Source organism: Podarcis raffonei, chromosome 3 (assembly GCF_027172205.1).
Source record: "Podarcis raffonei isolate rPodRaf1 chromosome 3, rPodRaf1.pri, whole genome shotgun sequence".
NCBI classification, from domain to species: Eukaryota; Metazoa; Chordata; class Lepidosauria; order Squamata; family Lacertidae; genus Podarcis; species Podarcis raffonei.
In genome coordinates this window covers 76,162,192-76,189,338 of record NC_070604.1, presented here as the reverse complement: position 1 = coordinate 76,189,338, position 27,147 = coordinate 76,162,192, and the positions used below count along the sequence as shown (strand labels likewise).

At 42.2% G+C, this 27,147-nt stretch overlaps 2 protein-coding genes across 3 annotated transcripts; one reads left to right on the top strand and one right to left on the bottom strand.

The window, feature by feature from the left end:
• Positions 1 to 2,661: 2,661 nt before the first annotated feature.
• On the bottom strand, positions 2,662 to 18,021 carry TBP (TATA-box binding protein). Of its 2 annotated transcripts, none has more exons than XM_053382459.1 (8): positions 17,859 to 18,021; positions 12,008 to 12,240; positions 7,689 to 8,014; positions 6,587 to 6,674; positions 5,220 to 5,311; positions 4,859 to 5,026; positions 3,792 to 3,886; positions 2,662 to 3,428 (listed from the first exon to the last, which is right to left on the bottom strand). In XM_053382459.1, the coding sequence occupies exons 2-8, from the start codon at positions 12,059 to 12,061 to the stop codon at positions 3,349 to 3,351; spliced, it is 903 nt and encodes a 300-aa protein (XP_053238434.1). In that variant the 5' UTR covers positions 12,062 to 12,240; positions 17,859 to 18,021; the 3' UTR covers positions 2,662 to 3,348. The 2 variants fall into 2 exon arrangements, with proteins under 2 accessions (XP_053238434.1, XP_053238435.1); XM_053382460.1 differs by lacking the exon at positions 17,859 to 18,021 and adding an exon at positions 17,421 to 17,589.
• A 668-nt stretch (positions 18,022 to 18,689) lies between these two features.
• PSMB1 (proteasome 20S subunit beta 1) lies at positions 18,690 to 25,513 on the top strand. Its single transcript, XM_053382461.1, has 6 exons — positions 18,690 to 18,881; positions 20,243 to 20,350; positions 22,158 to 22,239; positions 22,671 to 22,800; positions 23,965 to 24,071; positions 25,225 to 25,513. The coding sequence occupies exons 1-6, from the start codon at positions 18,775 to 18,777 to the stop codon at positions 25,408 to 25,410; spliced, it is 720 nt and encodes a 239-aa protein (XP_053238436.1). The 5' UTR covers positions 18,690 to 18,774; the 3' UTR covers positions 25,411 to 25,513.
• The last annotated feature ends 1,634 nt before the right edge of the window (positions 25,514 to 27,147 follow it).

Sequence of the window (27,147 nt, the reverse complement as noted above, 5' to 3'; positions counted from 1 at the left end):
TTCCTTTTGGTGTACCGACCTCCCCGCTGCACCAAGGATTCCCTGTCTGAGCTGCTTCAGGTCGTGGCGGATTTTCTCCTGGAGACACCTAGTTTGGTTGTCCTAGGGGATTTTAACATCCATGCCGACACGACCTTACAAGGGGCCGCTCGGGACTTCGTGGAAAGCATGGCCTCCATGGGGCTGTCCCTGAATAAGTTTGGCCCAACTCATAGTCATGGACATGCCTTAGACCTGGTGTTCACCTCTAGTGACGTGGGTGATCTGACACTAAGTAAAAGTGAAACAAAAGAAGTGCCATGGTCAGATCACTTCCTGGTGCAACTGGACTTCTCCGCGACCCTTCCCCTCTGCAGGGAGGTGGGACCAATTCGGATGGTCCGCCCCCGCCACTTAATGGATCCAGATGGTTTCCAGAGAGTGGTAGGGGATGCTTTATCCCATGTTGATGGCCTTTCAGCTGATTCCCTGGTGGCCCGCTGGAATGCGGAGTTAACCAGGGCTATCGACTGTCTGGCTCCGAAGCGCCCTCTCCGATTGCATGGAGCCCGGACAGCCCCGTGGTTTTCTTCGGAGCTGAGGGCGATGAAACAATCGCTGAGACGGCTAGAGCGTCGGTGGCAAAAAACTCACTCCGAATCTGACCGGACACAGGTTAGAGCTCAACTTCGAGCCTACCAAGTGGCGATAGCGACGGCGAAGAAGACTTTCTTCACCGCCTCTATTGCATCTGCAGAAAATAGTAGCAGGAGACTCTTTCAGGTGGTTCGCAATTTAACGGAACCACCTTTACCACCGGGGCCTTGTAAAGACCCCAAGATCTCCTGCAACGATTTTGCAAAGTTTTTTGCAGATAAAATCACTCATATTCGGAAGGAGCTAGACACCACCGTGGGAGCAGGGCTGGGGCGGGAGAGTGCTAGAGCTCTGTCTGGTCAAGTTGCATGGAATCAATTTCAATCCGTTACCCCCGAGGATGTGGACAGGCTGCTTGGATGCGTGAAACCAACCACCTGTCTCCTTGATCCTTGCCCATCCTGGCTAATAAAAGCAAGCCGGGAAGGGCTGGGCGATGGGCTCTGCGGGGTGGTGAATGCTTCCCTCTGTGAGGGAACATTCCCAGATCCGCTGAAAGAAGCGGTCATTAAACCGCTTCTTAAAAAACCATCTTTAGACCCGGCCAGTATGGCCAACTATCGCCCAGTCTCAAATCTTCCATTCTTGGGCAAGGTGATTGAGCGCGTGGTTGCTGAACAACTCCAGGCACGCCTGGAGGATGCGGACCATTTGGATCCCTTCCAATCAGGATTCAGGCCTCATCATGGGACTGAAACTGCCTTGGTCGCGCTGGTTGATGATCTCCGGCGAGCTAGGGACAAAGGTGAGAGTTGTTTCCTGGTTCTGCTGGATCTCTCAGCGGCCTTTGATACAATCGACCATAACATCCTTCTGGACCGTCTAGAGGGGCTGGGAGCTGGGGGCACTGTTATGCAGTGGTTTCGCTCCTTCCTCCTGGGCCGTGTTCAGAAAGTGGTGGTGGGGGATGAGTGTTCAGACCCCTGGGCCCTCACTTGCGGGGTGCCTCAGGGTTCCGTCCTCTCCCCCATGCTTTTTAACATCTATATGAAGCCACTGGGAGAGATCATCAGGGGGTTTGGACTGGGTGTCCATCAATATGCAGATGATACCCAGCTCTACCTCTCTTTCAAATCAGAACCAGTGAAGGCGGTGAAGGTCCTGTGTGAGTGCCTGGAGGCAGTTGGAGGATGGATGGCGGCTAATGGATTGAGGTTGAATCCTGACAAGACAGAAGTACTGTTTTTGGGGGACGGGGCGGGCTGGTGTGGAGGACTCCCTGGTCCTGAATGGGGTAACTGTGCCCCTGAAGGACCAGGTGCGCAGCCTGGGAGTCATTTTGGACTCACAGCTGTCCATGGAGGCGCAGGTCAATTCTGTGTCCAGGGCAGCTGTCTACCAACTCCACCTGGTACGCAGGCTGAGACCCTACCTGCCCGCGGACTGTCTCGCCAGAGTGGTGCATGCTCTGGTTATCTCCCGCTTGGACTACTGCAATGCGCTCTACGTGGGGCTACCTTTGAAGGTGACTCGGAAACTACAACTAATCCAGAATGCGGCAGCTAGACTGGTGACTGGGGGCGGCCGCCGAGACCATATAACACCGGTCTTGAAAGACCTACATTGGCTCCCAGTACGTTTCCGAGCACAATTCAAAGTGCTGGTGTTGACCTTTAAAGCCCTAAACGGCCTCGGCCCAGTATACCTGAAGGAGCGTCTCCACCCCCATCGTTCTGCCCGGATGCTGAGGTCCAGCGCCGAGGGCCTTCTGGCGGTTCCCTCATTGCGAGAAGCAAAGCTACAGGGAACCAGGCAGAGGGCCTTCTCGGTAGTGGCGCCTGCCCTGTGGAACGCCCTCCCATCAGATGTCAAAGCGATAAATAACTACCTGACATTCAGAAGGCATCTTAAGGCAGCCCTGTTCAGGGAAGTTTTTAATCTGTGATATTTTAGTGTATTTTTGGTTTCTATGGAAGCCGCCCAGAGTGGCTGGGGAAACCCAGCCAGATGGGCGGGGTACAAATAATAAATTATTATTATTATTATTATTATTTTAAAGATACTTAAGAAACACACAGAAAGTAATTTAAAAGGCAAAACACATTGCTTTAATACTGGATTGTTAAGAAATCTTATAAAAACCAATTCAATACACTGAAAGCTACAAGCATGCATTTAGCACATTAAAACAGCAGCAGAAGCCAATCAGGTTAATCGCAGGCTTTTACTCTTCAAATTCTTTCCCCAATTTTCAAAAGCAGCATGTATTATACATTTAGAACTCAAAAAATTGCTTCCCAAATAGAGGAATATATATATACAACCATCAGTTTTCATTAGCAACTTTCTGTCCTGCTGAATACTGAAAACAGGGAATGTGAAATGTGGTCTAAAAATGTAGAATCAAAGTTTCTGATTATAAAATTCATGGTTGAAAGAATACTGTAAGAAAACTGTTAAATGTTGAGTAACACGGTTTAACCAATTTGCCAGCGTAAGGTTTCCGATTTTTTAAAAAATAGATGTTAAAACTGTTTAAAAGCTAGAAATATAAATAAGTTGAGTTGTTTTTCCAAGGAGAGCCGAGTGAAGCAACTCACGGTAACTAGACGTAACACAAACACCCTCCCCATGGAGATCTGGTAATTAGGCACTAACTGGGAAAATGTTCCAAGGCCTGATGCTGCAGTCTGTAAGTCTCCTTTTACTGCTGTGCCATAATCAGTAACTTTAAAAATGTTCCCCAACCTCTTGGATGAGCACGAGGAACTGTTACGTTGTCTTTCTGAATCCTTTTAAAATAGGATATATATTTTCAAATGCTTCGTAGATTTCAGCTCTGACTTTTGCACCTAGAAGGCAAAGCAATAGTTATACAATCACATTTTTTTTAAAAAAACTACAATGTACCCCCCCTTTTTTTTGCAGAGCATGAGGTGGGGTCTCTGGTTTATTCATTTCCTGTAATGTGGACAGGAAAAAGGAGGAAGTGCATGGCTCAAATATTTTATTTGTGCAGTTGGTCCATAGTTGTAGACTCTTAGAAGAATTCATCGACAGAAGTTGTAGCACATTTGCAATACCAAAACACCAACACTTCAAAAAATGACTAAGCCAACATTAAAATAATTTGGATTTTCATGAAATCATTACTATTAGGCACCCCTGTTGGCACTACAATTTAACTCAATGCAGAAATGTCATATGTAACTTACCTGTTAAAACTACCTTCCCAGAAACAAATATAAGCAGAACAATTCTTGGCTTGATCATTCTGTAAATTAAACCAGGAAACAATTCTGGCTCATAACTGGAAGAAAAGAATAAACAGGTAAAATCTTTAAATGAAACTTAAGCTAGTGTGGGTTGATTGAGATGTCTGTAAGTGAAAGTCATTTTGTTTCTCTTGCCACAAGTTAATTTTTGTTATTACTAAATCTTGTGGCTGATATACCAAAGCAGACATTTCCAGCAAAATATATGACATATTTTGTATAAGAATGACAAAATATGGCTTAAGCTAACTGTTGAACCATCTCCTGTTTCAAGCTCTTTATGGGGAGCTGACATTTAAAAAGGTTTTCATACAGATTTCTTTGGCTACTCAGCTAGCAATGTACACCATTAGTCCCCAAGACTTCATGAGACCAGTCTATTCCCCCCCCCTTTTTGAGAGACACTTGTCTGTAAACGACCAGCTTATTTAAAATACGGCTATATATAATAAAATCATTACATCATAAAATATTAGCAAATGGAAGAAGTCTCAAGTGTTGTAATTCTTGTCTACAAAACTTTATAGATACAGGGTTGGATCTGAGAAAAGTGTGCGGTAGGACACTGACAGAAGTTGACTCAGTGCTTCTCCCAGGGGTCAGGGGACTCTGCTGAATAGGAAATCTCCAAAAACTGGATACATGCACCTTTTGCAAATGTGAGCAGTGCTCACTGAAAGTGCCTCTGCTCGATATCTGTGGATGCCTGTCCTTCATGGAGAAGGTTTTTGGTGAGAGGTGTGGGGAAATTAACCAGCCTTCTGCTATGCACTTTTACCTGGATCCAACCCACAGAATGTCCTAAATTGGCTACAGCTTGACAAGCAATCCTTCTCATTTGCATACACCTAATTCAGGATACTATGGAAGATCCAAAGCAATGATTAAACATACTAACAAAAAAAATTAAAATGGCGGAGATAATAACAAGAGAATATGTTGCCGTATCCACTTGTATTTTGTGACAGGTTTTATTCACCACTTGGGTACAATAACCTTTTACCTACCTGCTAAACTGTTGATGCGTAAGTACCAATCCTTCGAGCCTGATGGGGAATTTCACATCACAGCTGCCCACCATATTCTGAATCTTAAAATCCAAGAATTTGGCTGGAAAGCCTAATTTCTGCACAACTCTGGCATACTTCCTGGCAGCTAACCTGGACTGCTCCTCACTGGGGAAAAAGAAGTCACTGTAATTTTACCAAGTATTATTTACCAAGTAAATAAGAACAAAATGTTGTATATGGTGCATGTGTGTGCAGTAAATGTGCTTGGGGAGCTGGACTGTCAACCCCCAAGTGAAATGAGAATAAAACTATACTGGGCATTGAGATTAATGGGCAGATACTCCATGGACTCACATACCTCTTCGCCCCTGTACACACCATTTTCCCAGAACTGAATATGAGGGCAGTGGTACGTGGCTCTCTTATTCTCATGATTACAGCAGCAAAACGCTGAAATACAAAAAAAAGGTGGTTACTACAAGAATCCCAAGAAACATTAGTAAGTAATTTTTGAAGCTGCAACAACCTCTATACTACTCATCTTTATAATTTTGCAAGCATTTTTAATCATCTACTTCAGGAATAAGAGTGTGGACCTCACATTCCAAAAGGGATTATTTATCTTGCTGTAGAAACAGCCCTCATTTCTACTTTAAGATATATAAGCCACATTTTGCAGCCCAAATTCAGGAGGCTTGTTAAAAATATTGCAAGGAGTATTTCAAGCTCACTCTGCTACAAATTGTTTTAAGTGTTTCATTATATAACATTTTTATTGTAGCAGGTTCTTTGTCCTTAGATTCAACACTAAAAAAAAGTTTTCTTCAACAAAGTATCATTTTTTACTATATAGAGACTCTAATCTCCAAATGTGAGGAACAGTTATCTAGCAGAACAGAAGTGCCAGTCTCATCCATTTGTGCCTCTCCCTCCAGTAAATAGGATGCAGAGGAAGTTGGGTTTCCCCAACAATTCTTTAGAGGTGCAGAACTCCCCTGGACAGTTGAAAGACTGCATTCTCCACTACTAATCCTTTAAAATGAACTGGTAAACACTAGGAAAAATACTCCCCATCACCATACAATACCTCACAACTTCATGGACCTTTTCCTTTTTTATTTAACCCCAGGCTCTGTTGACTTGTTTCAAACTAACCATAGTCAATATTAATGACAGCTTGTCAGTTCAGAAAGCACAAACTGAATAAGCAAAAATGGGAAGGAAAGATTCTCCACTCCTTGCAGTCATCCCAGGAGAAAGAAACGGAAGAGAATTATGTGAGCTCAAGCCTCACTTCTCACACACTAAACTGATTTCACATACCATCTGAATATGGACAACTCAAAATATTACTTTTGCCAAGGAGCTTTTGGAGAGGTGAAAACTGTCACTCCCCTTTTAGAAATACCCTTGCAAGTGATTTTTGCATCCTTTCTACCAATTCTGCTAGATTTTTTAAAGAGTAAAGATAGGAAATTGCCAAACTCGATCCAACAGGTGAATTATTTGTTCTAGTGGAACTACCTATGTCCAACTACTGACATATGATGTCAGGTGTGGGGCAGGTGGACTTAGTTTGGGGAAACAGCCCCACAGACCAATTTGGGACCTGTAGACTGGGGGCTCCCCAGCCATGAGAAAGCTAAAGGGGATTCATGCTGGACCCATGGACAATCAGCAACAAAAGCATCAGGTAATGGCTATGGACTCTCCATTATATCTTACCTTGGGGTTGTATTCAGCATTTCGAGCACGAAGGGCAATGGTTTTGAGGTCCAGTTTGCAACCAAGATTCACTGTAGACACAATATTCCTAAATACAATTCAAAGACACGTCAGGCAAGCTAGATTTTTTTCAAAATTTTGAATGTATCCCCTACCATGCAATTGCATTTAAGCAAGTAGTAACTAGAATACCAGGACACAACTCAGCCTTATAAGATTTACAACTTTGACTCGTGAGCTACTGTCTCATGCCAGTTTTCATGTAAACACACCCTACTGATTTATATGGTTACAGTTATTATGAATATATATTTTCAAGATTTGTCTGTCTGTCTGTCTCTCTCTCTCTCACACACACACACACACAAACTCAATCTCCAACAAAGGAAAGTCTACAACACCCCAATGCACTATTCCATTTTCCCACAGCTACCAGGAAGTTTTTCTTAATGTTTAAACAACATTCCTTTTCCTTTTTTCATAGGTGAACCCATTGATTTGGGTCCTACCCTCTGGAACAACAGAAAATACATTTGGTCCATCAGAGCTGTGACAAATATTTGAAGGGTGCTATCGTATTGTCCCTGAACACAACAAAGAATTAAACTATCATAAAACTACAGGAGCCCACTCAGTCCCACATTGATGTGCATTAACAGTTTATGGTCAACATATTAGGGGCACCTCCTGCCTTATAGCCTATCCTGTTGTCTAAGAACAATCAAACAATTGAGAGCGCTCATGAACTCCCCATCTGTGAACCAGTTCAGAGCACAGGCATGCAGAGGAACTCTATAGCTGTCACATTCCTAAGAAGTTCCACATTCCAAAACATGAGCTAAAGCCTGAGCATCTTTTGCAAATGTTGTGAGGCTTATCTGAGATGTCCAAATAAGGGATATGTCAACTATTCAGAGGTTTTTAGTTAAGTCGCTGCCATTAAAAGGTACTTTATTATTGCTGCTTAACACTAGTTGCTTGGCCCTAGTCAATCAAAAAAGATAGATTTGCTAGCCAAGATCAGAAGGTTACAGGAGCTTACAGTCACTATTTAAAAATATTGCAGGGTCACGGGAGGTAGAAGAGAAGACTACACACTCACTGTAGCTGTGGTACAATTCCAGAGCTTTCAGAGGCAGGTGTTGCAGGAGTTATTGGGGTCATGGGGGTCATCGGAGAGGGGTAGAGAGGTGTGGTTCCAGGTAAAGGGGCTGTAGTAAGTGTCTGTGAGTGGAAGAGCTGAGGTGTTTGACCAGATGCACCCTGTGTGGATTGTGATGTGGACTGCTGTGCTGCTGCTTGCTGCTGCTGCCTCTGTTGCTCTTCCAGAATAGATAAGCTGTTGGTGCTTTGAACAGGTTGGGGTGTGAGCCCCGTGCCATAGGGCATCATGGGACTAAATATAGGGATGCCGGGAGTCATCGCACCCTAAAAAAAGAGAAGAGAATTAGAGAATGCTACTGACCACAGATGTTTTTGAACCATCAAGAAGAGGATTAAGTATTAGTGAAGTTGCTTTAAAAACAGCCAATTCTATTTTCATACCAATGGTGCAATCCAATGCATACTAACCTGGGAGTAAGACCCACTGGACACAATGTGCTTTACCTTTGAATAAACATGCACAGGATTGCACTGAAACAGTAGCTAGGATCCTCCAGAATGAGTATATTACCATGTGTATTCTCCAAGGCATTGTTATCACCTTATTTTACTTGGACTCTTATAATAGGGCTGAAATTGACATTCAGTTACTATAATAAAGGAAAGGGGGGGGTAGATCAAAACTGGATTTCTCTCAAATATGCTTTCATTAGAAGGCTTCCGGCGATCGTGGGAGTGAAAGCAAGCGGGATTCCTCAGTGCTGAGAGAATCCAGCTTTTGAGGGGGAAAGGGAGTGCTGCAAGAGCACCGCTGCCCCCCAAACACCCTTGAAAGGATATTCAAGGGGCAGGGTCCTGGCACGGTCCATGAGCTTATCCTCCGGCTGCCAAGTAACCTCTTTTTTGGAGGCGACGAGAGCGGCAGGGTAGAGAAGCGGACAGCGGGAAGCCATTTCTATCCCTCAAGAGCGAAACTCCGAGCTTGCACACAGAAGCGATCAGCTCTCAAACATTAAGAAACCGAATTGGGACTTTTTAAAATACAAATTTATGGATTAGAGCCAACTCGAAGTGGGTAAGGTGGAAAAAAGGAGGTCAGCCTTGTCTGGAATTTAAACTACACACAAGAACCATCTTCAGAGCGGAACAAAAACGTAAGTCAATGCAAACGGATTAAACTGATAATTTATTTGACTGCCTTCTAAAGGACTATAAGGAGTATAAGGACTATAAAGATAGAGAAAAGGGGGAGAGTCGTTTGGAAAGCAAAATTAATAGTCTTATCACTGAGTCGGTGGGAAACGTCGGGGGAGAAGACTCCGAGAGCTTTCTACTTTCGTTTTTAAAAAGATCTGTGCAATTAGCAGCGACGGACTTTAAACCTACTGACTTTTTAATTCTAGCCTGTGAAGTATTGAATAATGAAGTTAAACATTTATCTATGATGTATAAATTATTATTAGAATGGCATTTGAAGGATGAAGAGGTTAAATCAGTTATGATTCAATGGGCCAAAGACTTTGGATATAACATTCAATTTGATGATTGGATAAAATTGTGGAAGGAAGGGATGAGATTTACGGCATGTATCACAATTAAAGACAATGTTATGAAAATGATATATCGATGGTATATAACACCAGTTAAATTAAGTAAGATGTATAAGGTGAGTAATAAATGTTGGAAATGTAAGGAGAAAGAAGGGACATTTTATCATATGTGGTGGGAATGTAAAAAAATGAAGTGCTTCTGGGAAATGATATATAATGAGATAAAGAAAATACTGAAATATACATTTATTAAAAAACCAGAAGCATTTCTATTGGGAATATTAGGTGGTGAAATAAAAAGAAACGATCAGAAAGTATTTCTGTATGCAGTAACAGCAGCCAGAACTCTTTTGGCCCAGAAATGGAAACAAGAAGAAATGCCTACGATTGAAGAATGGAGATCGAAATTAATGGATTGTGCGGAACTGGACAAATTGACAGAGAGGATTTGCAACCAAGGAGACCAAAGATTCACTGAGGACTGGAGTAAATTTACAGAATATATTAAAAATATTTGTGATAATGATATAACGTTTGTAAGTTTTCAAGAAGCTCTGTAAGATTTGGTAGAAATATTGTTTAAACAACATGGTAAGATAAGATATATATAGTGCAATATAAATTAAGAAATGTGAAGATTTGTGATAATTACGGAAAATTATCAGACATGTTGATGGAAGTCTAAAAGAAAAAAAGATGTGTGATGAGTTTTTGATGTTTAATAATGTTATAAATTTGTTTTTATTGGAAAATTAATAAAAATCATATAAAAAAACAAATATGCTTTCATTAGCACTAGGATACTTTTAAATCAGTGCTTCTCTTTGGCTGAGGAACTTTCCCTTAAAATTAAAGGCATGCAGTGCTCTTATATCCTTAATGGTTGATTTTCAGAACCTGTAAAAGTAATAACTACCTACTCAAAGGAGCGCTTCCCTTTCATTTCAGCATTCCTTCCCTGAGGCTGGTAGTTCTGTGTCTTTGCATCAGGGATGACGGACACTACATTCCTATGCATGTTTACCCAGAAGAAAGCCCAATTGTGTTCAGTGAGGCTTGCTCCTAAGTAAGTGTCCCAAATATTTCTGCCCGAATTATCCAAATACAATGTAGAGAGGTGTCTGAGTTGCCCACCACTAGAGAATGCCAACCAGAAAGCAAAATAAAATCAAGGGAAGAACAGAGCAGTAAAAACATGAAGCAATGAAGCCCCTGCTGGACAGCTGCTTTGGGTTCAGAACATGCAGTTGGGCAGGAGTCACCTACTCAGTGCCATCAGCAGAAGCCCTGCACAAGAACTTCTGCTTGCATCATGGCACTCCCCCGCCACCTCCCCTTGTGCCCCAACATTGGCTCTGGGGAGGTTGAGAGAGAGAGAGGTGGGATCATTCTGTCTAGCAAGCTGAAATACTTTTGCAGGTGGAACAACTGGAAGAGTGCAATGCTGAATTGCACCTATTATTTCAAAATGTATCCCTCAAGGCACACTAGTATACCCCATGCCTGGGACACAGTTTGGGAATTACTAGTTGAAGCTAATTAAAATAAATTCAGTTGTACATGTCATACTCTTTTTAAAAAGATCAGCAAATTCCAAGTATGCAGAACAGTTCTTTTTAAGCAATCCTGCAGTGTTTTGCAACTTTCCCTTCTCTCAACTTTCACCACAGGGATGTCTGAAGGACCATCTTGCCCTGAGGGGAGAAGAAGCGGTAACAGTTTTTTCTAAACAAGTTGTCCCATCCATTCTATTGCAGCTTCTTTTTTAAGAAGGGGATGCTTATTGTTGTAATAATCTTATGTGAAGTCCACCTGAAAAACGGTATATAAATACTCTAAATAAATAAACAAACTATTGTTTGCTTATTGTTCCCTTCAATCAAATTGCATTATGACAAAATTACAAAACAACAGAAGGGGGGCAGAGTTCGGAATTTCCAGAATACAAATAACCATCTAGACACTCATTGTTCACTTTAACTGAGATATTTTGAAAAAGGATTCAAGTCTAAACCATAATTATAAATTGAGACTATATTTTGAAATTAAATGAAATAAGAGTCTCCTCCCCCCCCCCTCTCTCTCTCACACACACACCTTTCAGGCCAAGGGTACATCAAAGACACAAAATGCTGGACATTGAGTTTGAGTAGTTAGGAAGTCAGTATGGAGGAGTCTGTGTCTGTAATGCTTCACCCACTTGAAAGTAAACAAGAATGAAGCAAGAAGGGAAGTGCCTCCAATATTTTCAGCTCTTGCCAAGGAACTGGCTTCCAGAGAGTCAAAAAAACAGAGAGGGTCCAAGAAAAGCATTCTTGGCTACCATTGGAGGAGGCTGTAGTAAGTTTGTGGCAGGGACTGCTCCATCAGCAAGCATGCCGCCACTTAGGGCAATGGCTGTAATAAGGGCCAGTGGTATTTCTTGCCTCCTTTGCCAACTACCCTTTCACTGAGGCCACTGAAGAGGCAGAGCAAAAGGTAGGGCCAGAGCATGTTCTGGCCTTTGGTGAGAAGGGAGAGGTAAAACCACCCTGTAATCTTGGCAGGCAGGCAGGCAGGCATAGATAGATAGATAGATAGATAGATAGATAGATAGATAAGATAGATAGATAGGATGTGATTCAAAAGAGTTTGAAGCAAGCCCACTGAGAAAAAAGATAATGAGAGGAGGAAGATCTAGTGCCTACAACATTGCATCACTTTTCACTGGGTAAATAATTTTGAAATCTGTGTTTCCTAATAAGCTGCAAAATTCGCACATCTTTACCTGAGGGGATGCTAAACCCTGGGCGTAGGGTGGTAAACTGTTGTTTTGATCCATGGCAGCAGTCCGGTGTCCAGTCAAGTGACAAGTATTTACAGAAACCCCGTCCAGAAAAGCAGTTTCACACCATCTGCCTTGAGAGTCACTTCCTAAAGCATCCCAACAAGGTATGCAGCCTGTCTTGACATATTTGAAAGGACTTCAGCTTCCAAGTGTCTAAGAGGAGGATCATAAGTCTGAAAGAGAGAAACAAGTTTAATGAAATGCATGCCTTGCAGTAAAATTAAGAAACACACAACACTGCTGTATTTTATAGTCACAAAATGTATTTCTGTTGTCCAAACAATGCTGTCAAGTGTGCTTCTTCCAGTATTATATGCATGGGCCTGCTTGCAGAATAGCTTTTGGGTGCCAGTTCTAAGAATCTGCAATGACAAATCCCTTTCAGATCTCCCACATACTGAATAAATTGGTTTTTGAAGTAAGCAAAAAGCATAAGCCAACCAGACAGATGAGATCTGTGATGACAATTACCTTTGAAGCAGGACAAAGGAGAATACACGATCAGTTTAGCTACCCAACCCAAATAGCTCAGTTTGGAAGAAAAGTAACGATACCTAAAAAGAAATCAAGTACTTACAACTTGGTTTCTTCTTTGACCCAGTAATACTGCAACTTAAAATTTCTATTCTGTTCATACCTGAACTTTTAAAGAATGTTAAGTAATAAGCAAACTGAGGTTATTATTTTATTACTTTGTATACCCCATAGACGGTGAGCTTCAGCTGAGACAGAGTGTTATTCCCAAGGTCTTTCGATGACATTCATTATCTGAGAAAAGATTTGGAGGTCCAAACTCAACATACTAGCCACTGCACCAGCCTGGCCAGGACAAGCAAAAAGCCAAAATCAGGAGTGCAACAAGTAAATAATAAGTATCAGATTACATAAACATTTTTCACACTGAAAATAGAAATAAATAGCTAACTTGAGAGGAGGGTGGGTTGATGTGACCCCTGAAGTGCCTGCATCCCCCTGCTCTGCCTTGCAGTCCCTTGATACAGGATGCTTCTCCTGAATGTTTGCCTTGGAGAGCTCAAGGTCATCCTTCAAAGAGCATTCCTCTAAAAGGAGCATGACAGTGACCTTTTACATCAAGAGATCCTTTTTGGAATAAAGCTTGAAACTGATTATTATATCCCTTGGCTGAATAGTAGGCAGCAGTTAGAAAAGGATCTGAAATGTTTTCCTTGAAACTTGAATTTGCTTTATACTGGATTGCTTTAGTTGATGCTTTAATGTGTTATCAACCTGTTTGAGATTTTTTCTTTAAAATATAAAGTGGCATAGAAATGGAATTATTATTATTAATAATAAGTCTCATTCTAAAAAAACTATGGTGCCTAGATATTCCGTGGTGGCAACCACAACATAGGTTTAAGGTGTCATTTCTAATGCTGGTTGTCTAACCAGAAAAAATATTGGGGTTGTGTTGCACAGCTCAATGAAACCAACTCAGGGCATGTCAGGAAAGAAAAAGGCAAAAATCCATGCTATGGGTTATTTGGAAATGAACATAAAATAAGACATCAAGAATTGTGAGGAAACATAATAATAAAATGTCTAGCTGTATCACTGAGTGTGAAACTATTTTGAGAAGTCACGTGCATGCACCTGTATTGAGAGAACATTATCCCTTAATAATTGTTTATTGATGACTGCTTATGGCCAAAGGCTGGCAAACTCCAAAAACGCCTACATGGAAAGAATAGATCAAAACTGCACAATAAAACTGAGTGAGTTTAAGAGAGCAAAAATGCAATTCTAAGGTTGTTTACTATGAAATAAGTCCAATGATTTCAATAAAACCTACTCCCTACTAAAGGAAAGTAGAAATATGTTGGCTTTAACATTAATTGCAAACATGCCCTGGATTATGGAGAAAGCTAGAGAGTTCCAGAAAGACATCTACTTCTGCTTCATTGACTATGCAAAAGCCTTTGACTGTGTTGACCACAGCAAACTATGGCAAGTTCTTAAAGAAATGGGAGTGCCTGATCACCTCATCTGTCTCCTGAGAAATCTCTATGTGGGACAAGAAGCTACAGTTAGAACTGGATATGGAACAACTGATTGGTTCAAAATTGGGAAAGGAGTACGACAAGGCTATATATTGTCTCCCTGCTTATTTAACTTATATGCAGAATTCATCATGCGAAAGGCTGGACTGGATGAATCCCTAGCTGGAATTAAGATTGCTGGAAGAAATATCTACAACCTCAGATATGCAGATAACACAACTTTGATGGCAGAAAGTGAGGAGGAATTAAAGAACCTTTTAATGAAGGTGAAAGAGGAGAGCGCAAAATATGGTTTGAAGCTCAACATCAAAAAAACGAAGATCATGGCCACTGGGCCCATCACCTCATGGCAAATAGAAGGGGAAGAAATGGAGACAGTGAGAGATTTTACTTTCTTGGGCTCCATGATCACTGCAGATGGTAACAGCAGCCAAGAAATTTAAAGATGCCTGCTTCTTGGGAGAAAAGCGATGGCAAACCTAGACAGCATCTTAAAAAGCAGAGACATCACCTTGCCAACAAAGGTTTGTATAGTTAAAGCTATGGTTTTCCCAGTAGTGGTGTATGGAAGTGAGAGCTGGACCATAAAGAAGGCTGGTCGCCAAAGAATTGATGCTTTTGAATTATGGTGCTGGAGGAAACTCTTGAGAGTCCCATGGACTGCAAGAAGATCAGACCTATCTATTTTTAAGGAAATCAGCCCTGAGTGCTCACTAGAAGGACAGATCGTGAAGCTGAGGCTCCAATACTTTGGCCACCTCATGAGAAGAGAAGACACCCTGGAAAAGACCCTGATGTTGGGAAAGATGGAGGGCACAAGGAGAAGGGGATGACAGAGGATGAGATGGTTGGATAGTGTTCGCGAAGCTACCAGCATGAGTTTGGCCAAACTGCGGGAGGCAGTGGAAGACAGAAGTGTCTGGCGTGCTCTGGTCCATGGGGTCACGAAGAGTCAGACACGACTAAACGACTATACAACAAATGTACTTTAAATTGAATTAAGAAATAACGTATGTTCCGTGTATGCATATTAAATGTGAGTTAAAAAACTGTCAATATTATAATTTATGGGTACAAGTATATGGCTGCATATATTCACTTGAACTACTGTGTAGGTTTCTGATTGTCCCATCTTGGGAAGAAATTGTATAACTGTAAAAGGTACAGCACAATACACGTTTATAAAGGTATGCATAGTGTGGACAAAATGAAAGAGTATTTCATTTCGTTCACCTAACACTTGGGTTTGGGACACCCTTAAAAAAACTGATTGGAAGAAGATTCAGTGAAATGAGAAACTAGTACTGTACTTCAATGAAATTCACTGCTACAACTCAGCATTAACTCAGCTTGCTTTAAAGAAGGATTCAACTACCAGTAGTTTATGAGGGACAAGTCTATCAATGGCTATCAGCCAATCATTTCTATGTGGATCATACAGGCTGAGAGGCAGCCTGCCTCCCAATAACAGTGGCCTGGAAGAAGAGACAACATGCCTACATGCCCTCCATCAGCCTTCCCAAAAGCATCTGGCTGGTGACTGGATAAAATAAGCTGCTGTACACAGATCTTTGATTCCAGCATGGCTGCTCTTAGATTATGAACACCACGAGAACATCACTATCTAGTATAGTGGTTTCCATTCCGTGCTTCCCCACCCCAGCCAATGGGCTACTTGAAAATTATTTATGGCCTTTGCAGATCACTTAATGATTTTTTTGCTTGCTGTAGCAACTGGAATGTGTGGTACTATGCATTTTGTGTGTGTGTGTTTTAATTTATTCCCCCTTGCTTGTATTTTATTGCAATTTGAACTCCACAGAATTCAAGTTGTAATACAATCTAATATAATATAAGAAATAAAGGCAGCAAAATAAAAATAAAAATCAGTATGAGTAATTAATGCAGACATGTCGTAGACCACTGGTGGTCCACTGACCGCAATCTGGAAACCCCTGGTCTAGTAGCATCATTTGTCAACATCCCAGGAAATGATTGTTTCATCCAGAAACCAACAGCTTAAAGGCCTACTAAAAAACAACCCAGAAACATTGTGAAGCACCTCCATACATCAATACTTTGAATAAGCTATTTTACAGAATGGACTATATTGCTTCAGTAATGAAGCTATACAAACCTTGCTTCCTCAAGGAGTGTTTTATAGAAGTACTCACTGAAGGCTGCCATCCAAACAGCACTATTTTTATTCCACTGACACAGAACTACACCAGGGATTAGAATACTTTTGCCAAATGCCACAAATATATCGGTGTCAAAGCAGGATAATCTTTCCAGCTGCAGATACACCTACAGTTATTGTTATACTGCTACATAATAAGTGTGGGTAGCATTTAACACGTCAAGACTGAAAGAATTAGGCGAGTGTAAAGGAGTGCAATCATTGCATATTACAGCTGTTTGCAAATTGATTTTGTCATCGTCTATTTATAACTTTCATCAAATACAAAAAACATTCAACATACATTAACAGTGCACACACACAATACTGACATCTAAGCAGAAATAAAAACATGTATAAACTCTTATAAAATGAGCATAGTCAATCACCACTCCTTGTGGTCTACAGCTCCCTCTATTCATATGTTTAGAGAAAGTTATGTTTGTATAGGAATATATGTGAAAGAGCTGGAGAAATAGTTCAAGATAGTTAAGTACCCACTGCAGGTTTCACAATTAAATATCTTTCTAAAGAGACTGACATCAACCACCCAATAGATGAGTTTCACTGATATCTATTACACACTACAACAGTTCAAATGGCACTTAACTGCCATTAAGTTTAGAATTATAACCTAAGCAACAACTGCCTAGCAATCTCTGTGGCGCAATGGATCAGTGCATCTGACTGGCACTGCAGGGAGTTGGACCAGATGATCCTCGGTGTCCCTTCCAACCCTACAATTCTATGATTCCGTGATCTTGAGCCCACGGAAATGTAACCTGTTTCAATTAAGTATGTTAAACTATGGCATTTTGGACTCATTGCTACTAGTTAAAGAGTAATGCAGCAAACTACCGTACATTTCACTGGCCCTTCCTTGCGAAACATTTTTAGGATGGCAAAGAACCAGGACAGCTTCCTAAATTGCACAGAATCATCGAGTGCTTCTCGGAATCGTGTGTGCCAAAACGACTTGCAGAAAAACGTGCAGAGAACCAGAAAGGTGATTATTCTCCTCTCTCCCTCTGAGCACCTCCTACAACGGTGCAAGAGCCCCATTCAGCGGAGTGGGACTTGCTTCCAAGCAGAGAGCATGCACAGAATCGGGAGGAGCTGCAGGAGGAGCACATGTGGCCGAGAAGAAGCAACCTACCTTAGGGCCACTAGCTAGGATCCTCCTCATTAGTTCCCATGGACTGGGAAACCGCACGGGCAGCAGAAACCGCAGCCAGCGGAGGCGGGAGACCGGCGACATGGCCATCCCGCAGCCGCCGGGAAAGAGGTGTCGAGAAGGGCGCCCCTCCCCGCCGGCCGCGTTTCCGCTGGAGGGAAAAGCGGGAGCGAGGCAGGCGGGCGGGAGGCTACCGGGCCCAACTCGCGGCCCACAGACCCGCCAAACCCTCGTCCTGACGTTACGGGTTCGAAGGGCGGGAAGGGGGAGCGGGAAGGAGAAAGCCCTGCCTGCCGCCCGTAGCGGTACGAACAGTCGTAGCGGCGCCGCCTCCTCCAACCCCCTCAGCCCAGAGACTCTGGGCTCCTTCCCAGGGCTGCCCTTCCCCTCGAGGGCGACACTGGCGGACCGGCAACTTACCGCTCCAGAAGTTCTCCCGAGCCGAGCTGTGCCCCTTCGCTCGCTTCATCGAGCGGCGCGCCTCTTTCGCGTCATCCGAAGCAGCCGCTGCGCCGCTCGGCGGTTACCTCGGGCGCCAGCTTTCTTGAGGGCGGCAGCGGCCAGGAGGCGGGGTGGGGAGAAAAATGAGCGGAAGGAATGCGCAGGCGCGTTCGAAAGAATCCGAGCGCGGCTGGCGGGCCCCAAAGAGGAAAGGGGCATAAAGGGGAGGAGGGGTGAGCATGAGCATCGGGATGCCAAGCGCAGCTCCTCTCTAGGAGGCATCGGCGCTCAAAGCCGCCTGCTACTCGCCTAGGCAAATGGATCAGAGCACCGCAGGGATAAGAAGGGATTCCAAGCAAAGCGAAGGTGCTCCTGACCCCCCTTACGCTGGCCTCCAACCCTCAGCGCAGTGCTGTGTCTGACTCCCGTGTTCCCGTTTGACTGCAAGTCTTTTTTTCTGCCTCGACCTTTACGGCAGAAGCAGACGCCCCCCCCCCCACGAAACAGGGGAAAGCGAAAACAAGATGTTGCTGCACTTTTCAACTGCCATCACTCCTGAACATTGGCCAGGCTGGCTGGCTGGCGCGGATGGGAGTCGGGCTCCCCAGCGCCGCCGCCGCCTCAGCCTCTATCTCCCCGGGAAGCGCGCTTGGGTCTGAAGCTTGAAATGAATCCCCACTCCTTCGTCTCCGTTGCCCCCTTGTGAGTCCTAGCAGCCTCCCGCCTGCAGGTGGAGCTGCGACGCGCAGGTGCCAACGCCGGAAGTCGTCGAGGATCCCGCCCAGAGAGGGCTTGGGAAACCGGTTCCCTTCCGGAGACGCCATTTTGCCGTGAGACAGCAGCAGCAGCAGCAGCAGCAGCAGTCCGGGAAGCGGCGGGGTTTCTGAAGCTAACGATGCTGTCGACAGCAGGCTACGCCGAGCCCGCGCTTGGCCTGGGTTGTGAGGCGAAGCAGGGCTCTGCCGTGCAACACCGCTTCTCCCCTTACACCTTCAATGGCGGGTGAGTATCTGGCAGCCGCTTCCTGACCTCTCCTTTTGTATTCGGCTGCTCGGTCCGGGCTGCCCAAATTACGGCGGTTTTTGCTTGGCGCACGCGATCAGCCCTACTTCCTAGTGTTTGGCTTTTATGTCTTCGAGACGTGCTTGTTTTATTACAATCCGACCCCACCTTATGGCATAGCTACGTTTCCCTTTTTTTAAGGGAAATTCCCTTATTCCGAATAGGATTCCTCGCAAGAAAAGGGAAAAGTTGACAGCTATGCCTTATGGCCGTAGAAAGTCCCCCCCCTCAAGGCGGCTTCGAAGTTTAAAACACTAGGACAGCTTTAAAGATGAATGCAATCACCAAGAGCATCAAATCGCTGCCCTCCTGTGAGAGCCCACAGTTATCACGGCCTCCATATGCTCACCTGAAGGTCTCGACAGAGTCGGTGTGCTTTTCCAGATCAAAACTTGTACAAAATAGTTTTAATCCCACCCTCCCAATCTACCCAGCCTTTTTATCATGGATTTTCAGGTTTTCCCGTTGGTGAGGGTGGCTACTCCTTGATTCCCTCAGTTGTATTTCATCTCTTAACCTTACGTATATCCGATTTTCTTTTTATTTTAATTCAGAGTGCTGTCAGTATTTTTTCAGTTGTACAAGTGCACTAAGGAAAAACAATAACCAAGGGGTGTTTTGGGGGGCGGGGAGACTCTGTTAGTCTGGCATCCTGTTTTTGAGCAAAATTGCTGAGATCTGGCTGCTATGTCAGTGAAACTCTAGTTTTGAGTGCTTACAAAGAATGCACAACCACGTATGTGCAGGCTGTTTTTGGATCCGGGCAGGAGTGTGGCGAGCTTGCACGCACTCCACTAACATGCACAAATGACCCAGAATGCAACCCCTGTTCAAATCAGGGGTTGCCTGTATCTGATTCTCTGGTATAAACGTGGATCGATAACTGAGGGTAGAATGACAAGAGTCAATAAATGACAGGATTACACTCCTGCTGAAAGAGTGGGTACCTTATTTGGGGAATTCCTGAATCCATTGCTGTCCCTTGAGGCTCAGGTAGTCTTGGTGACACAGAGTGCTTCCATCAGCTTCATCTGATGGCTCAGCTGTGCTCCTATCTGCACAGAGATAGCCTAACGTCTGTTGTGTATGCTCTGGTAATCTGCAGGTTGCATTACTGCAATGCATTATGTGATTATGTCTTCAAATACTTGTTAGATGTGATTTTTATTGGAACAATCACAACTCCAAAGCAAAATCTGTAATACTGTACTTGGAGGATTTCTAGTTTTTGTGTTGCCGAGCTGAATTGTTTGCTAAATCCCAAGTACCCAGAAACATTTGTTCCTTTTTTTGTCTTAAAGGACCATATTGGCAATTGCTGGTGAAGACTTTTCTATTGTTGCCTCAGACACCCGGCTGAGTGAAGACTATGCAATTCATAGCCGGGACAGTCCAAAATGCTACAAACTGTAAGTTTAACTTGATAGAACCTAAAATTGTAATTTTCCTTAGTCATCAAGAGCATCATATCTTCGTTGCAGCTAACTTAATTCTTTATAATTTTGCTTTTTGAAACAGGACTTCACTGAAGCCTGGTGTTTCCATAAGCTTCATTTGATTTCTTATAAACTCAAGTATTTCAAACTTTTAGCTAGAAGGATGATAACTAACTGACTAACTAACTTGGCTGTATCTTACATAATATGCCATCTGGTAAAACGGTGAAATTCTCTGGCTGTGTTCCTCCATCCTTCATGGCAAGCAGCTTTTGAAAATGAAAGAGCGGTTTAAAAGCACATTGCAGTGTGCCTGCTATTCAAGTACACAAAAAGTTGTGTTAGGTCATGCTTTTGAGTACACGTGGGCTGCAAACCTGAACACGCTCACTGTGGAGTAAGCCCCATTGAACATGGCAGTATTTACTTCTGAGTAAAATATTGTGCTGCTGTAGTAGCTCTTGGAACATTGGTAGGCCCAGCCTTTTCTAAATAAGTAGTTTTAGTTTCACTATCTAACATGTTTCACTAACATGTCAGTGTCTTCTCTTGGGTAATATTCTTTAAAGTGAAATAGGAAAAAAACCCAGTTACATGGTTATGCACGTCATGGACATTTCAGACTACAAAACAAAAATGTTTTCTATAATATTGCTTCAGAATTTTCCAGGGCAAAGGAAATAAATTTGCTAGGTATGAGTAGTACCACAAACCACTCATTTTTGCATAACTCATTTCATTTGATGCATGAAATATATAGCCTTTTAGCTTTCTTAATAGACATGTCTCATAGGTTCCAACTGGGGGTGCATTCTTAGCATATTAGGATATACTCCTAGGTAAGTGGGTATAGAATTGTAGACTTAGTTTTACTGTTTTAGACAGGCATACTGTGTATCCACTTACTTGGGAGTGAGCCCCATTGAACATAGTAGGACTTCTGCATAGGGTTGTGTTGCTAGCTTTATAGTAGAATAGTTCTTAAATGGTGGTCTAGATATAAACATTTGACTTGTAACCTTCTATTGACATCAGTTGGTCTTTTGTGATGATGGTACTTGTTAATACTGTCTCCATAGCTTTCTCTGTAAATGGCAGGGTTTGTGCAAATTACTATATGCTATATAATATGCTATGTGGAGTCTTGGGGCTGGTCCAGCTGTGCATTACTGCCACTTTTCCTTTATGTGATTCTGTGGTGTCTTTGAGAACCTGTGATCTGGTGGAGAATATATCAAGTGAACCAAAGTATACTCAGGCACCAGTACATGGAGTTAAAAACATAAGCAAAGCTTTGCAAAATCAGACCCAAAGGTTCATGTGTTCCCAGATGCTTCTGAGAAGCCAACAAGTCTCCAGCAGCTGGTATTTGGTGGCATGTGGCCTGTGAAGACGTAAGTTGTACTTTGCCTTCACAGCTAGTACATCACCATCACGTCTTACAAGAATGCATTCCATATAATTGCTCCAGTTGTGTGTAGCACTGTATTCAAATTGCATGGGCCCATGTGATAGTGAGCACAGTTGCTTATCATCATGTTGAATAGAAAAAGTATCAATGCACAACTGAATCAGTCCTGGTTCTGCATGTTAAGCAGTAAAGTTGTAATTCGTACAACACCGTTTTATGAAAATTTGAATGAGAGGAATTCTTTGATGTTTTTGTTTACAGTTAATGTGTCACAGTTGACAACTAAAGATACTTCAACAAAAAATCTTATCTGAGAGTATTCATCATGTCAAGATTACTTAAAATCATATTAATGTTGCATTTGTACAGGACAGATACAACGGTCATTGGTTGCAGTGGATTTCACGGAGACTGCCTTACACTTACTAAAATTATTGAAGCAAGGCTAAAGGTAAATTATATTTATTTATATATGTTTGTAAATGGAGGTGGTCAAACGCTAATAAAAAAATGCGAAGAAAATATTTTTAAGCCTAGAAATTCCTATGGCATAGTGGTGAATCAAATATAATTTCTCTGCACAACAGCTGTAGCATTGTGGATTAGAAAGTAAATTTGCGTTTTTGTTGTTTTTTAACCTCAGGGGTGTGTATAAAACTTAGGTGGCTGTTTCAGTGTACAGTTACAACATTGGGTGATGCCAGATGTTTTAAGGAACTCCTTTACCCTTTAATGATAACTAGTTTTTCTTGCCTGTTGGTAGAGTAGTATGTGGTAGTCTGAATCTGACCATCTTGCCTGTTTTGCAGCTCATTTCAGGGAAACATTCAGTATGAACTTCCACCTTCTTTCTGTTATAACAATTTTGCCATTTGATTCCAGATGTACAAACATTCCAATAACAAGACCATGAGTGCTGGAGCTATTGCAGCCATGCTTTCTACAATCCTGTATTCTCGAAGATTCTTCCCTTACTATGTTTACAACATAATTGGTGGATTAGATGAAGAAGGTAAAGTCTAATTTGAATTCCTAGTAAATATAAGTCTCTCTTGCAGCATTCAAAATTCGCTAGGCGCCAAATGTATTTTGTACCTGGCTATCATGCTTGTGACAAAGTGAAGATGCCTGGGTGCCAGGATGGCGCCTGATGTCTCCACCATTTGGAGGTGCATGCCTGGAGATCCTGGGATCTTGACTGTTTTCACACACTAGCAACACATCCTGTAGAATTACAGTAGTGCCTCGGGTTAAGTACTTAATTTGTTCCGGAGGTCCGTACTTAACCTGAAACTGTTCTTAACCTGAAGCACCACTTTAGCTAATGGGGCCTCCTGCTGCTGCTGCGCCGCCACCAAGGGATTTCTGTTCTCATCCTGAAGCAAAGTTCTTAACCCGAGGTACTATTTCTGGGTTAGCGGAGTCTGTAACCTGAAGCGTATGTAACCCGAGGTACCACTGTATAGCCATGAAATTTTATCTGTGCAATCAGAACAAATTTCAGGAACCATGACATTCATGTCCATGAAGCCCCAAGCCTTCTACTGCTCTGCAACAGTCTGGAGTAGCCACTCCTCCATTCAAACAGACCATACATTGGCTAAGCAGAGAACGGCTTGGCATAATGTATGAACCAGGCCATTGATTTAAAATGATTCACACAAACCATGAACTGTAAACTAAGGTTTGTTCTTGGTTTACAGTTCATGGTTTACCACAAACCATAAGCACAGCTTGAGACTTAATGCTAAGACAAATCATAGCTCAGCCCTAGGTAGCATGGTGGCAGCAGGGCCAGGGATGGAGCACTGCAACTGCAGTTTTTGTTGCAGGAACCCACACAATGTTCATTCATGGCAAGTTGTGGTTTGCCTTAGAGTTGCATGTGAAATGGGCCAATACCTGTTGGATTTTTGGAATTCATTCTTTTGGGTTGTGTTTCGAGTTCATTCTTTTGGATTGTGTGGTTAATTTTGTTATGCTTTGGTAGCTATATAATTTCTCACCCACTTTTATTTAAGGTGACAGTTCATTACTCTTTCTGTCAAATCCACATCATCTGGTTCCAAACTGAAGTGGCTGCTGTTGCCTTTTTTGTGTGTGTCTGCTCCAGCTATTAGACCTTATTCATGGTTGCTGCTTGTGATTCTAATGTCAGCTTCTTTTTCTTCTTAAGGAAAGGGTGCAGTGTACAGCTTTGATCCGGTAGGCTCCTACCAGAGAGATACTTTCAAAGCTGGTGGATCAGCTAGTGCCATGCTGCAGCCTCTGCTGGACAACCAGGTAAGATTTCAGACATGACTCTCTGGTTAGCGGTTACATTGACATAGAAGTACAGTGGAACCTTGGTTCTCGAACTTAATCCGTTCTGGAAGTCCATTTGACTCCCAAAACCATTCGAAAACCAAGGCGTGGCTTCCAATTGGCTGCAGGAGCTTCCTGCACTGAAGCAGAAGCCATGTCGAATGTTCGGCTTCCGAAAAATGTTTGAAAACCAGAACACTTACTTCCAGGTTTTCGGCGTTCAGGAGCCGATTTTTTCGCCAACTAAGCTGTTCAAGAACCAAGGTTTGATTGTAGTTGAATTGTTTCTGAAGCACTTAATGTTTCTTCTGTGCTTCTGATGGCCTCCATATTTGACATACAGTAGTTTTCATCTAATAGAAAATTAAGAGTAAGAAACAGACAAGCTTTTATCAACTAATTTTCCATACACAAGAACAAACTTGTAAATGGCTACCTTCTTGGCAGCCTGGAACAATTAGGATTTGCTTCCAGAACCCCAGACATCATAGCTTTAGACAAGTTTGGTGGTTCTTTCCTCTTAGCCTACTGATGACTAATGTAGATATTATGTGAGCAGGTGGGCTGATAAGCATCTCTGGGGACTTTGTTTGCTCGGTTGGGAGTTCCTGAAAGTGTTGTCATTCTATAAAGCAGTGCTGCTCTGGCTGACCAAGCATGGATCATGCCACAGGCATTAGAAGGTCACTTAAATAAAAAGGAAACAATTTCTACTGGTCCTTTGTGCTTGTTTCAGTTTCTTTTTTATTAATTCCAATAGGATGACTATTTTATTTGCCATAACTGCATTCAGATAATGCTTGCATCCATCACTTACCTTGAACATGTGAAACTGCTGTCATCTCATCAGTTGTCCGTAACTTTGATGTCATGGCATTTATGAATAGTTGATTTCCAGCAATTGCAGCCAAAGTGAATTTGCGAATTTGGCCTTTAATTTATTCCCTTATTCTGCCCCCGCCTCCAAATGAATGTAGTGATTATTTACCAAATGACTTCCTTACACGTTATTTTGATTTAATTTTTTTTAGTGGCCAAACCTGTAGTGGCCTGTAACAAAGTAGCCCTCATCTTAATTGTCAAATGAAAGTCAGAACAGAAAGGTTAATTAAAATGTCTTTCTTTTTGAAAGGTTGGTCTGAAGAACTTGCAGAATGTGGAGCATGTGTCTTTGTCTCTGGAGAAGGCTTTGCAGTTAGTCAAGGATGTCTTTATTTCTGCTGCAGAAAGAGATGTATACACTGGGGATGCACTAAAAATCTGCATTATCACAAAAGATGGAATTAAAGAAGAAATGACTCCATTGCGAAGAGACTAAATCAGTGCACTGTACATTTAAATAATTTTGGTGTGCAACCTTAATTTTTGTGCAGGCTATATACTGCTGGTATGATATTTGATGTAATAAAAAAGAAACCAAAGCTGTCTTTCATCATTTATATTTCATTGTTTGCAGCATAAGTGGGATTTGAGTCACATGAGGCCAGTCAAGGAAAAACATGCTCAGTTATTCAAATGTAAGTTGCAGTCTGGTAAATGGTAGAAGAGAATAACTTATGATCATTATGTCAGCGCAGTCTACTACACAACCACTTAAATTTATCTTAATTCTTTGGACTTGCACAAACACATGATACAAATTTATACCTTAAATTAAGATGGTGACAGCTGTTATTGGACAAATTCTCATTATTTTGGGTGAGTAAGGTAGCCAGCCTTCTGTCCCTTCTGTTTCTCTGAATCGTGGTGCAGAGGGCCCAATGAAGGCATGGTGTTAAATGTGTATTTGCATTTAATGTAGGGTGTTTTTTTAAAAACTGCAAAGAATATCAGGTACATGGGAAGGGGCTAATAGTTTTTGGCACTAACGGGAATTTTCTCCGAAATGCAAGTATCTTCTTTAGGGGAGAGATTTTCCTCAGGATCACAGCATGGAAGGAGAGAAAAATTCTGATAATTATTACTCCTGATGTTCTGTGGTGGTGGTGGTTGTTTTTTTAAAAACTCTTTAAAAAGTGGTTTGGCCCAGATAGTAAGTATGTTTAAGGTCTCTGCATACTTAATTATATATTTAGCTCGCTACAGATTATCCACATGCTTTACTTGAGTTTATCCTAGAGTGGAGAAGTAAATTTGGCACTAGCATTTTGGTGAAAGTACTTTGCTAGTCAGATACTCATTCCTGATTGTTGAAGCTACAGAAGTTCAGCACATGTAGTAATTCCAATTTTGCCCATCACAGAAAACCATGGTTAATGATTTGCTGTAAACAAGTCAATGATGAACACTTTGCTCCTTCCTCTCTGCTAGTGCATAAAACAAACCATGATCACTGGCTTTAGTGTATGTCTGAACTCGGGATCGTGATTAATTTTGTTCCAAATAAAACATCTGTAAAGAAGATTTGTGGCTTACTGATCAAAGTTGGTTTGAATGAAACAAACTGATCCCTGATTCAGCCTTGATGTTAAGTCAGGGATTATGCTTTGTTTTTCCTCTGTTAATTATGGGGAGCAAAGTGGGTGAGATTGGTGCATATATAGTAAACGATTTACCATGGTTTACTGTATGTGGGAACAAGGCCTATGATTCACTCCATCTTTTTTTCTACAGCACTATGCTCTAAAGTAGCAATTTGTTAAAGCAAATTTTCTTCCTTGTTTGAGAACATTATGCCTATCTTGTAAGCTATGGCAGAACGTGTGTTTATAGGACGCTATTCAACGGTGTCACTCAGATGATGATCTGTAGAATGGGAACTGAAGCGATATCCAGTGATCTCTGCAACATATTTAGGGAGATATGGAAGTTGCAAAGGGTGGGGAGGGAATTTCCAAAAATTGTCTCAGTTGTTTTGGTAAGCCAAATTTCCATTAGCCTAGTGACCCTGTTGAACACAACCTGAATATATTCTTTACAAAATGAAATGCACATCAGCTGCCTTTAATAGGTGAAAAAAGATCTGCATTTGTACCTTATTTTTTGACACTACATTCCCATCGTGCTTATTCGAAAATGTAGAAAAAGGTGCCCAAACTCATAAAGTGATTGATGC